This window comes from Rutidosis leptorrhynchoides, chromosome 1, assembly GCF_046630445.1.
Source record: "Rutidosis leptorrhynchoides isolate AG116_Rl617_1_P2 chromosome 1, CSIRO_AGI_Rlap_v1, whole genome shotgun sequence".
Classification (NCBI taxonomy): Eukaryota; Viridiplantae; Streptophyta; class Magnoliopsida; order Asterales; family Asteraceae; genus Rutidosis; species Rutidosis leptorrhynchoides.
The window spans coordinates 477,099,357-477,113,227 of NC_092333.1; the positions used below are offsets into that span (position 1 = coordinate 477,099,357).

The 13,871-nt window shown below is 36.1% G+C and overlaps 2 protein-coding genes across 2 annotated transcripts; one reads left to right on the plus strand and one right to left on the minus strand.

Moving 5' to 3' along the window:
- The first annotated feature begins 243 nt into the window (after positions 1 to 243).
- Positions 244 to 861, plus strand: LOC139874829 (germin-like protein 9-3). The gene has a single exon (XM_071862226.1). The coding sequence runs from the start codon at positions 247 to 249 to the stop codon at positions 859 to 861; it is 615 nt and encodes a 204-aa protein (XP_071718327.1). The 5' UTR covers positions 244 to 246.
- Positions 862 to 12,554: 11,693 nt separating this feature from the next.
- Positions 12,555 to 13,871, minus strand: LOC139839833 (uncharacterized). The gene has a single exon (XM_071830002.1). It carries the CDS (start codon positions 13,869 to 13,871, stop codon positions 12,555 to 12,557), a length of 1,317 nt encoding a protein of 438 aa, XP_071686103.1.

The window sequence follows — 13,871 nt, forward strand, 5'->3', positions numbered from 1 at the left end:
CTGCCTAAAGTATCCCAGCTCAACTTACAATCACACACAAAAATATTACAATAATTTCTTAGCTCTGAGCTTTGTTCACCACATACAGCTAATTTTAATTAACATCTTTCATAAAAAAAATATTACAAACTTAAGTTGCGCATATTCTTTGTTTGTGCTACACACACACACACACATGTATACATACATACACACACGGGCTTACATCAAACTGCAGGCTTTTTACCTTTTCTCAGCATCATCAACATGAGATCAAACTTTAAATTTTTCTTGCTATTTTCAATACTTTCATATGCAAATCTGCAGATATCAATGGCTGGTGATCCAGATATTTTGACCGATTTCGTTACTCCACCAATTGGCTCGATAGACGGAAACTTCTTCACGTTTACCGGGATGCGGGCCCCTGTCAACGCAACGTTCCCAATAACGTTCAAGGTCACAAAAGCATCCATGGCTGAATTTCCAGCTCTTAACGGTCAGAGTGTCTCTTACGCAGTACTACAGTTCCCTAACGGGACCGTTAACCCACCACACACTCATCCACGAGCTTCGGAACTATTGTTCGTTCTCATGGGTTCGTTACAAGTTGGTTTTGTGGACACTACTAATAAACTTTTTACACAAACATTGCAACAAGGTGATGTTTTTGTGTTCCCTAAAGGACTTGTTCATTTTCAGTATAATTGCGGTACAAATACTCAAGCGTTGGCACTTTCGGCTTTTGGTAGTGCGAATGCAGGAACTGTTTCTGTTCCGAATTCTGTTTTTAATACGACTATTGATGATCAGATATTGGCGTTGTCCTTTAAAACTGATGTTGCTACTATTCAGAAGATCAAATCTGGACTATCGGGATGATTAATTAAGATCATGTACTTGACTGTTTTTATGTGTTCTTGTTATCAGATTTCAAATATCAATAATCTCCTCCTTAATTTTGATCAATAAAACTTTACCCCTTTGAGTTTTAATTATATTTCTCTAATGATATAATTGAAATGTCCCTTGATTAAAATAAAATTTCTCTGTTTGGGGTGTTAGCCGATATTAGCCCATTTATAATATGTATTACGCCTAGCCCGTTAGTCACTATTTCCTGTTAGAGCTTTTCTATGCACTGTATTTATATCTCAGTATGATGATGATGTACGCTACATTCAATTTGCGATCTAGCACGATCCAACCAAAATCAGGGAAAACCACCCACACCTCTAGATTCGGAATCAAATTTCGATCTTACCCTGAAATTTTCTGCTATTACCGACACTAAACCACCGTCGACCGCCACTTACCGCTACCGGAAACTTTCTGTTTTGCCGGTAAAGTTTGTATTTCCGTGAGTTGAGATATCACTAGCACCTCCAATCATCTTCTGGAGTAATTCCGACCGAAAACCATGCTTTAGTTTCACTATCGCTGTGATATTTGTTTCTCAAATTCTTGAACGAGAAAAGTCACAAAATAAAACCAAAAAAAGTTGAGCTGCACGTTTATATTCCCCATTATTAATTGAGTTGGAAAGTTGCCTTTTCAAACAAGTGGTCCACATTTGTTTGTTATTATTTTTATTTTTAAGAATTAAATATCCGATTCATATTTTTTGGTGACTTTTTGCCTTCTTATTAAATATTGGGCAATAATCTTTTAATAACAATAATAATAAAATGGATACTAATGCTCAAATTTTGAAAATAATTCAAGCTCAACAGGCTCATCAGCAAACTCAGGTCCAACATCAGGCCCAGGCCCAACAGCAGGACCAATGCTTTTTCACAGCCCCACCTGATTACGGTAATGCAGGGTGGTACATGGACACGGGTGCGTCTTCACATCTTACCTCCTGTATTAATAATCTTAGTACTGTTTTTAATAATTGTAAATATTCATCAGTAGCCGTTGGTAATGGGAACACCATTCCCGTCACTAACACCGGCCATAGCTTGTTACCCAATATCCACCGACCGTTACATTTAAATAATGTACTCGTAACCCCCAACATCGTTAAAAATCTCATATCTGTTCGTCAATTTACTCGTGATAATCTAGTTTCCGTTGAATTTGATCATTTTGGTTTTTCTGTGAAAGATTATTTGACGCGTCGTCTGCTTTTTCAATGTGATAGCACCGGGGATCTCTACCCACTTACATCATCCACCTCTCACTCTTCTCAGGAGGCTCTTCTCACCAGTCCTGTTACATGGCATCAGCGTCTCGGACATCCTGAACATGATGTTTTTCGAAGACTCCTTTCTAATAAAGATATTATTTATAATAAAGCATCGTCCTCCGTTCTTTGTCATGCCTGTCAGCTTGGAAAGCACGTGCGACTCCATTTGGATTTATGGACATCTCCTGTATCTAGTCTTAGTTGTTTAAAATATTATATTATATTTCTTGATCATTTTTCGCATTATGTATGGGCTTTTCCGTTACGCAATAAATCTGACGCACTTACCACATTCATATAATTTCGTACATTTGTTCGTACTCAATTCAACAAAGAAATCAAAGCTTTTCAATGTGATAATGGGGTGAATTCGATAACTCTGCTTTCCATCAACTTCTTCAAACTAATGGTATCCAATTCCGATTCTCCTGCCCTTACACCTCCCAGCAAAACGGAAAGCCCGAATTCATGCTCCGCACCATTAACAATCTTATTCGCACCCTACTCTTTCAAGCCCATCTCCAGCCCACTTACTGGGCGGAAGCTCTCCACATGGTAGCCTACCTTCTTAACATTCTTCCCTATTTCGCCATCAATCATGACATCCCACACTACCGTCTCTATAAACATAAACCTAACTACGCCACTCTCCGAGTCTTTGGTTGCCTATGCTACCCTCACCTTCCCACCTCACACAAACTTGCTCCTCGCTCCACTCCATGTATTTTTCTTGGTTACCCCTCCAATCATCGGGTTACCGCTGTCTGGATCTTACCACCAACAAAATCATCATCTCTCGACATGTCACCTTCGATGAGACCTGCTTCCCATTCGGTTCCATGACACCCACTCAACCACCATCATATGATTTTCTGGATGCTCCTCCAAATCTATTTTCCCGAACATTTCATCTACCATCGGAGATACAACCTCCTCCAACTGAGGCTACCAGCACCACACCTCCACCTCAGCCTATTTCAGAGCCACAGCCTCCTCCTACTGAGGCTATCGACCCCGCACCTCCACCTCATCCTATTCTGGAGCCACAGCCTCCTCCTACTGAGGCTAAATCTTCCTCTACTTCTCGCTCAACTCAGCCCATGATCACTCGGACTCGCCTAGGTACAACTAAGCCGGTTCAACGTCTCAACCTTCACACAACCGCCATATCTCCTATTCCCCGAACTTACCCTAAAGCTCTTCACGACCCTAACTGGAAACAAGCTATGACTGATGAATATAATGCTTTAATTAACAACAGTACTTGGAAACTTGTGCCTCGCCCATCGGACACGAACATAGTTCGCTCCATGTTGCTATTCAAGCACAAGTATAATGCAGACGGTAATTTGAGCAGGTATAAGGCTCGACTCGTTGCTAACGGTCGAAGCCAACATGTTGGAATTGATTGTGATGAGACCTTTAGCCCGGTTGTCAAACCGGCATCGATACGCACTGTCCTCAACTTGGCTGTTTCTCGCCACTGGCCAGTTCATCAGCTGGATGTCAAGAACGCCTTTCTTCACGGACAGCTTTTAGAGACAGTTTATATGCACCAGCCACCAGGGTTTCGGGATCCCAGATACTCGGATCATGTCTGCTTACTGCAGAAATCTCTATATGGCCTTAAACAAGCCCCTCGTGCATGGTTTCAGCGTTTCGCGGGATATGCCCAGCGGTTTGGTTTTCACCAAAGCCGCTGTGATACATCCTTTTTTATTTATCGCCAGGGATCCGACACAGCCTACCTTCTTCTGTATGTTGATGATATTGTGTTGACTGCTTCTTTCACAGGTTTACTTCAGCGGATTATTTCTTCCTTACATAAGGAATTTGCCATGACTGATTTGGGTCCCTTGAACTACTTTCTTGGGATTCACGCCACCCGCATCGTATCTGGCATGTTCCTCTCCCAGAGGCAATATGCTACCGAGATTATTGAGCGGGCCGACATGCCCACTTGTCATCCTTGTAGGACCCCGGTTGAACCGGGTGCTAAGCTTACTAGTCACGAACCTCCTGTCAAGGACCCAACTCTCTATTGGAGCCTTGCAGGAGCATTACAGTACCTTACATTCACTCGCCCAGACATCTCATACGCTGTTCAGCAGATCTGCCTTTTCATGCACGATCCTCGGGAACAGCACATGCATACCCTCAAACGGATCATTCGCTATATACAGGGTACTACTGATCTAGGTTTACAGTTATATTCATCATCTCCCACTACTTTGGTTGCATACTCAGACGCTGATTGGGCTGGGTGCCTAACTACCAGACGCTCTACATCTGGCTACTGTGTTTTCCTTGGTAACAACCTTCTCTCATGGTCATCAAAGCGGCAACCTACACCCTCTCGCTCCAGTGCCGAAACGGAGTACCGTGGGGTTGCTAATGCCGTTGCATAGACTTGCTGGATCCGTAAACTTCTCCGCGAGCTTCATTGTCCTCTCACCTCAGCTACATTGGTATATTGTGATAACGTCAGCTCGGTCTACCTCTCTACTAACCCTGTTCAGCATCAGTGGACCAAACACATTGAGATCGACATTCACTTTATTCGCGATCTCGTTGCTCAGGGGCAGGTACGAGTTCTTCACGTGCCATCCAGATATCAGTTTGCAGACATCTTCACCAAAGGTCTCCCGTATGCATTGTTTGATGAGTTCAGATCCAGTTTGAGTGTCCGCAATACTCCTGCTTCAACTGTGGGGGGATGTTAGCCGATATGGTTCTTAGCCCATTTATGATATGTATTAGGCCTAGCCCGTTAGTCACTATTTCCTGTTAGGGCTTTTCTATGCACTGTATTTATCTCTCAGTATGATGTACGCTACATTCAATCAATAATATCATATCATACATTTTAACATGGTGGTTAATTTGTCCGAGGATTATAAACTCGTTTCGACCTTGGTTCCTGAACTAACCAACAAATCAGTTGGGAAATCATGGGTCATATAAGTATATGAATCATTGCTATATAGTCTTTAATAAAATTCAAATTTAAGGGTAAACATCAAGGTTTTTCAGTTCATGTTACTCAATAAAACAAGTAATGAAATCTGAGAGAATATCTGGTTCACCAAACATTGATATCTGCATAGTCGCACATGAAAGCACTGAAATTAGCATGAAATATTGAAGTTTTGAAGCATCTATGAATGTAAAAAACAATCAATTTGTTGGTAAAGGAAGTGATACGTAAACACTAATTTTCACTTATAAGTTATATGTTGTACAATGATGTATTTAGGAAGTGTAATATTTATTTGTGTAGGACTTAAAAATTTATTGTATACGACCATCATCCATATTTTAAAAATCATTCAAGGAACCTAAGAAAATGATCTGTTTGGTAATTTTATGCATTTGACTTCCTATAACTTCTAAAACCGTTTTTGTCGAGCGATCACATCAGAAAAAAAAAATCAAATATATATATAGGGAGAGGATCCAGTGAGAACTTTTTTAGTGTGAGAACTCTAGGAACTCCAAAAAACACCTAAGTACACTTAAATTCGAGCAAAAAAAGAGGAATTCGAGCAAAAATACAAAACACGGACGAACAAAAATTTCATAGTCGAGCAAAAAAAAATTTTTTTAAAAAAAAAAAAAAAAAATGTAGAACCATTTTTTGTTCGAATATCAAAATTTTTGTTCGACTACCTATATGTTCTACATTTTTGCGTTCGAATTTCAAAAATGTAGAACACATTTTTTGTTCGAATATCAAATTTTTGTTCGTCCTTCTTTTTTTTTTCGACTCTCTCCATTTTTGCTCGACTATCAGCTTTTTTGCTCGTCCGTGTCCCATTTTAGCTCGAATTTCACCTTTTTTGCTCGAATTTCCCTTTTTTGCTCGAATTTCAGTGTATTTTTGAGTTCTCAGGGTTCTCACACAAAAAAGTTCTCATTTGATCCCTCTACTATATATATATATATATATATATATATATATATATATATATATATATATATATATATATATATATATATATATATAGGGAGAGGATCCAGTGAGAACTTTTTTAGTGTGAGAACTCTAGGAACTCCAAAAAACACCTAAGTACACTTAAATTCGAGCAAAAAAAGAGGAATTCGAGCAAAAATACAAAACACGGGCGAACAAAAATTTCATAGTCGAGCAAAAAATTTTTTTTTTTTTTTTATGAAAAAAAATGTAGAACCATTTTTTGTTCGAATATCAAAATTTTTGTTCGACTACCTATATGTTCTACATTTTTGCGTTCGAATTTCAAAAATGTAGAACATATTTTTTGTTCGAATATAAAATTTTTGTTCGAATATAAAATTTTTATTCGTCCTTCTTTTTATTTTTTTCGACTCTCTCCATTTTTGCTCGACTATCAGCTTTTTTGCTCGTCCGTGTCCCATTTTTGCTCGAATTTCACCTTTTTTGCTCGAATTTCCCTTTTTTGCTCGAATTTCAGTGTATTTTTGAGTTCTCACACAAAAAAAGTTCTCATTTGATCCCTCTACTATATATATATATATATATATATATATATATATATATATATATATATATATATATATATATATATATATATATATAGTGAAGGGATCAAATGAGAACTTTTTAAGGAAGAGAACTCTGAGAACTTTATTGGTCGAACAAATAATGAAGCGGGCGAACAAAATTGAGGGTGGTCGAACAAAAAGCACGGTCAGTTGTGTTAAATTAGGGTAGTTCTTTAATTCACCTACCTTCTCATACACCCAAATCAAATACCTACCAACAAAATCAAACACCTAACAACAACCTTGATTGACCAAATAAATCATGAATATATCAATCACCTATATACATCTTTACAATAAACTGTCAACCCTACATCTTTCAATTCATCAAATACATTCTCAATTAGGAGTAATTTTCTGAAACAGCATACACTACTCAATTAATTATAAGAGTACCTTTTTACTCAATTATTGTTTCTGGATTCTGGTGTGTGTTCCCATTTGAATGGGACCGTGGCTGTATAACATGGTAGTTGAGTTAGTCCCTGCAGTTCGGGTTTATTTAAATGTTGTGAAAATAGTAATACTAGAGGTGGTGCAGAATGAAGGTATTCTAAATCCTCTTCAGACCTCCTCTCATTCGATGTATGTGTCTAATAGATGCTTCTTCACCAGAACACAAAAAGATAACTTGATTGTTATTTCATGCCTAAATTAAATACCAAATATTGTGTTTAACAAAATTGTTGTGGTCATTGATTTTGATTTTGTTACTTTTTTTAAGATGCATCTCTTTGCATCTAACTATTTCTACATTTTATGGAATTCGAACAGAAAAAGGTAGAATCGAACAATTTTTGGTTAATTCGAACAAAAAAAAGAAGGGAGAGCAAATATTTTGATATTAGAACAAAAAAATTGAAATTAGAACAAAAATTTTGAAATTAGAACAATTTAAGTTCTACAAAAAAAGATGCATCATTTTCTACAAGATGCATCTCAATTTTGTTCTAATACCTTAAAATTGTTCGCCCTTGTTTTTTTTGTTCTAATACCTCCAATTTTGTTCTAATACATCCAATTTTGTTCGCCCTTGTTTTTTTTATTCTAATTGCTTAAATTTCAACATTTGTGCTCGAATTTTCCTTTTTTTGTTCGCCCGCCATTTTTTTTGCTCGAATTTCACCAAAATTACTCGAATTTCTTGTTTTTTGTTCGCTCGCCAATTTTTTTTGCTCGAATTTCACCAAAATTGCTCGAATTTCACCAAAAATTGCTCGAATTTCACTAAAATTGTTCTAATTGGAGTTCTCAAGTTCTCACACATGTTGAGTTCTCACTGGATCCTCTCCCTATATATATATATATATATATATATATATATATATATATATATATATATATATATATATATATACATACTAGGTTTTTGAGCCCGTGCGTTGCACGGGTGTGTAAAAAATGTAATTTGCAGTTCATATTGATATGTAAATAGCGATACTAAAAATAGAAAAAGTATAAGAATTATTTAAAGACCCGACAAATTTTAAAAATTTCATTTGAGTTTAAGAGCCCGTGGTGTTGCGAATTTTAAGAGTTCTTTTTAGTTTAAGAGCCCGTGCGTTAAAAAATGTAATTTGCAGTTCATATTAGTATGTAAATAGCGATACTAAAAAAATAGAAAAAGTATAAGAATTATTTAAAGACCCGACAAATTTTAAAAATTTCATTTGAGTTTAAGAGCCCGTGGTGTTGCGAATTTTAAGAGTTCTTTTTAGTTTAAGAGACCGTGCGTTGCACAGTATTTAAAAGAGTAGTTAAAAATCACTTTGCAATTTTGTTGTAATAGGTTTTGGAGCCCGTACATTAATTGATTTTTTCAAAACTATTCTTTTGAGTGTTTGAGTTTAAGAGTCCATGATATTGAGAAATATTACAAAATAATGTATAACATAAATTAATTTAAAATATGAAATATGTTTTATATTAAATTTTATAGATAAAAATAGAGTATGCAAATTATATATATATATATATATATATATATATATATATATATATATATATATATATATATATATTTTTGAAATTTGATGGTTCACATATTTTGAAATTTTATATATGTGTGATTAAGCATCACCACTCCTACTTCAAGTAATAATGAAGTTCAAGATTACTAATAACTACGGAGTATTAAATAGTGAATATTTTTAAAACTTATATGTGTTATTTGTTACCATATATCTCCCTTTTTAGACCATCCACATAACAACTCTCCGTATATATAATATAATATAGATATATATAGATATAATATATAGATACAAACATCTTAAAATAACTTTCAACCACAAAGCTCAAAAACTTTTTCTTTTATATATATATATATATATATATATATATATATATATATATATATATATATATATATATATATATATATATATATATATATATATATATATATAGTGGTAGGATCAAGAGGGAAGTAACCAAGCGGGGGGAAGCAGGGGGAAGCAATTTTTTTTTTCGTTTTTTGAAAAAACTTTGTTCACGAACATTATAGATTGGATGAAAATAAGAAAATTTAGAAAAGACACTTCGTGATGAATGTTATTATTTTGGCGGAAAAATGCTCGAAGAAGTAATATATAACAATTATCGTGTTTTTCGAGCGTATGTTGAGGTTTTAGACATTAAGGTTTAGATATTAGGGTTTATAGAGTTTAGATATTAGGGTTTAGAAATTTAGGGTTTAGGGTTTAGATTTAGGGTTTAGATTTAGGATTTAGATTGAGTTTTTAACACGAACGATTTAGAGTTTAGGGTTTATGGTTTAGGGTTTGGTGTTTTGGGTTTATGGAATAAACCCTAAACCCTAAACCCTAAACTCTAAATCAGGCTAAATTTTACTTCACAAAACATGAAAAAAAAACGTTAACATTCTTCACGAACAATATTATCTTAAATGTTATTTTTGTTGATCGTTTTCCCACCAAAATAATAACATTCATCACGAAGTGTCTTTTCTAAATGTTCTTATTTTCATCCAATCTATAATGTTCGTGAACAAAGTTTTTTCAAAAAACGAAATTTTTTTTTGCTTCCCCCCGATTGGTTAATTCCCAATTGATCCTGCCTATATATATATATATATATATATATATATATATATATATATATATATATATATATATATATATATATATATGAGATTTAATCAAGAGGGAAGCACTTTTTTGGGTGGAAGTAATTTTTTTTTGTTTTTTTCGAATTTTTTTTTCAGGCATCAAGATCACATGAAAATATGAACATTTAAAAAAGATACTTTGTGATGAATGTTATTATTTTGGCGGTAAAACGCTCGAAGAAAAAAATGAAAACATTCAATGCATTGAATGTTTTGATTCTGAGTTTTTTTTTAAGGGGTTAGAAATTAGAGTTTAGAAATTAGGGTTCAGAAATTAGGAGGTTAAAAATTAGGGTTTAGCTATTAGGGTTTAGAAATTAGGATTTTGGGTTTAGAAATTAGGGTTTATGGTTTAAAAATTAGGTTTTTTTTTTCTTCGAAAAGCAACCATTTTATTTCAACAACAACAATACAAGGAATACAAACCAAACAAGGTTGGTCATTTAAACCAAACCTACAATACACAAAACATTGCGCAAAAACTAACTAAACAAGAAGTTGAGCTAGCATAACTAAATTAGAAACACTTGCGGGTTATGAACCCAATTATGCCAATCTATCTTTATTGCTCGACATCTCTTCGCGACCCATTCAAATGTTTTAACTTGTATCTCACATAATGCAACCAGTACGGTCCAATTTTTATTATTAAAAGTATTTTGGTTTCGGTTCCACCATATGAGATACCCGGTAGCCCAAATAACCGCTTGCCAAAGTTTCGCACCCAAGTCCGACATCGCGACACTTGAAGATCCTTGAAAAATTTCGCTAATGCTAATTGAAGAATAGACATTTAGCCCCCCACCAATCGAATACTTTGGACCAAATCTCGAAAGCTTGTTTACAAAAAATTAACGTGTGGTCAACCGTTTCCACATCATCATCAAATATTTGGCAACGAACACTATTCAAGTCAACCCCACGTTTATCTAATTCAAATAAGCTCGGAAGTCTCCTTTTTCTTGCTCTCCAAACGAATACCTCAACTTTTTTCGGAACCAAATTGTTGTGTAAAGTGTCGAAAGAACATGAGCCCGGGACAATAATCTGCGAATCTAAAAGCTTAGAGAGTTTATTTGTGGTGAACATATCGTTGCTTGATAAGTCTCAACGCTACGTATCTTGTTTGAAGTGGTCGATAGGAATGTTTGTGATTAGCAGCGATAGTTCAGTTAACTCAGCAAGCGTTCGACCCGTAGGTTCTCGGACCCAAGCCCATGACCCGACGTTGATCGAACCTTCTCTGATCACACGTGTATTAACAGCAGCATCCTTGTAACTCTCAAGCCGGAACAGCCTCTTGAACTTTTGATTAAATGGAACTTTACTCGCCCAAGGATCGAACCAAAAAGACGTACAAACACCATCACCGATTGTCTTGATAAATGAGTTGGTGAAGGGAACGCCAATGACATCAATATCCGCACTTGTTTTGATAACATTTGACCAAGTAGAGTTATATGAACAAATATTTTTTTTGTTGCAACAATCAAACCCACCCGATGTACCATACAAACTCGAAATAACCTTGACCCACAAAGCGGTGGATTCGGATTTAAACCTCCACCACCACTTGCCGATCAAAGCTAAGTTTTTGTTTTTTAAAGAGCCCAAATTTAGCCCACCCTCCCATAAGGTAAAAGAACCTCATCCCATTTAACCCAAGCAATTTTTGAATCATTCCCCGACCCGCCCCAAAAAAAAGAACGTCTCACACTCTCTAATTTTTTTAACACACACGGCGGGGCACGGAAGAGCGAGAAAAAATAAAACGGAAGACTATTTAGCACCGATTTCACAAGGGTTAATCGACCACCAAAAGACACCGAAAGCGCCTTCCAATCCGAAAGTTTCTTTTCAAATTTCTCGATAACCGGTTTCCAACTATTCTCCTTTTTCATGTTAGCACCAATTGGAAGTCCAAGGTAAGTGAACGGAAGGGACCCAATATTGCAACCAAAGGACTTAGCCACATATGCAACCTCATCATTTTCGACACACAATCCAAATAAATTACTTTTACGATAGTTTACTTTAAGACCCGAGGTTAATTCAAAACATTTAAGGAGTTTTATTAGATTTCGAATATTATTCACACTCCATTCGCCAAAGTAAATCGTGCCATCCGCATATTGCAAATGTGAAATGCATACTTTATCCTTACCTATCTCAACACCCGCGAATAACTTGTTTTTAACCGCCATCTTTGTCATTACATTCAACCCTTCCGCGGCTAAAATAAAAAGGAAAGGGGAAAGAGGATCCCCTTGTCGCACCCCTCTCCCTAAATTGAACTCATTTGTTGGTGAGCCGTTAACAAGAATCGAAATAGAAGCGGATCGTAGACAAGAAATGATCCACTTCCTCCATCTAACCCCAAACCCCATAATTTCCATCACTTCAATCAAAAAGTCCCAACTTAAACTATCAAAAGCCTTCTCGAAATCTACTTTAAAAATAAGGCTTTTCAATTTTTTATGCTTTAGAAACTCAATTGTCTCGTTCGCAATAAGTGCACCATCAAGAATATTTCGGCCTTTAATGAATGCGCTTTGCTCATGCCCCACAAGTTTAGGAACCACTTTTCTTAATCGGTTGGAAAGTAATTTGGCGACAATTTTGTAGTAACTACCTATGAGGCTTATGGGACGGTATTCGCTTAGGTTTGTAGGATCCGACACTTTTGGGACGAGCGTGATGAACGATGCTTTACAACCTTTGGAGAATTCCCCCTTTTCCCCAAAAAAACTGAATTGCACTTATAAGATCAATCTTTATAACATCCCAGAATCGCTTATAAAAACTTAAGTTAAAACCAACGGGGCCCGGGGCTTTAGTACTACCGCAATCTTTAATCGCATCCCATATTTCGGATTCTGAGAATGGGAGTTCAAGGCTTTCAGCTTCTGAACAGTCGAGTGATTTGCTTACTGCCAGGTGGTCCCCAAAATCAGTAGTCCCAACAACCTGTGGTGGAACAGAATGGTAACGAGTAGAATCAGTAGGCTCAATTGTCCTATGCGTAACAGGCCCAGAACCAGCAGGCCCAGATTCAGCAGGCCTAAAATTTAAGTCAGACCCATCACCAATCCAATCACACATATGGGGCCTGCCATGTGAAATTGATGCAAATTGTTTTTGGAAATGCATAAAAATTGCTTCTTTTACGTCCAACGGATTTTCATTCCAAACACCGTTAATATTAAGACCTCGAATGTTGTTTTTGTTATATTTTCGCTTTATGGATGAATGGAAAAATTTCGAGTTCTCATCTCCTTCTAGGATCCATCTTGATCTAGCCTTTTGTTTTAGCATATTCGTTTTGACACCTTCCTTTTCTAACCAACATTTCCTATCGTCCATCCAAGATTTTCTTTCTAACTCATTTAAACCTCCTAATTCCGCTTTCTTTTCCCACTCATCAACCTTTGCCTTAAGTGACACAATTTCGCTATCTAAATTCCCAAAAGTACTTTTACTCCAAACTTTAAGTGCGTACTTAACATGTTTTAATCGATCCCTAAAAATACAATCTTTTCGGAACCCATTAACCGGTTTTTCCAATGCACCCTTAACAATTTCCCGGGAACCTTCTTTATTAAACCACTCGTTGAAGACCTTGAAAGGTTTTGGACCATAATCTATTACTTTATCTCTTAAAACTAGAGGACAATGATCCGAAACCTTCCTATCAAGCGGGATGACCGAAAGATCTTTCCATAAGTTGATAAAATTATCCGACACTAGAAACCTATCAAGTTTAGCAAACTTAGCACCATCGTCACTTATTAGCGTAAATTTCCTACCAATAATAGGAATCTCGATTAGATTATTCTTTGCAATGAACTCATTAAAACGTGCCGCCCTATTTTGGTGAAAAACACAATTTAGCCTATCCGTACTATCCCTCACTTCGTTGAAGTCTCCGCATAAAACCCATGACGAATCATTATTGCTTAAGAAACTATTTAATTGATTCCACATTAATTTCTTCTTCGCATCATGTGATGCTCCGTACAAAACCAT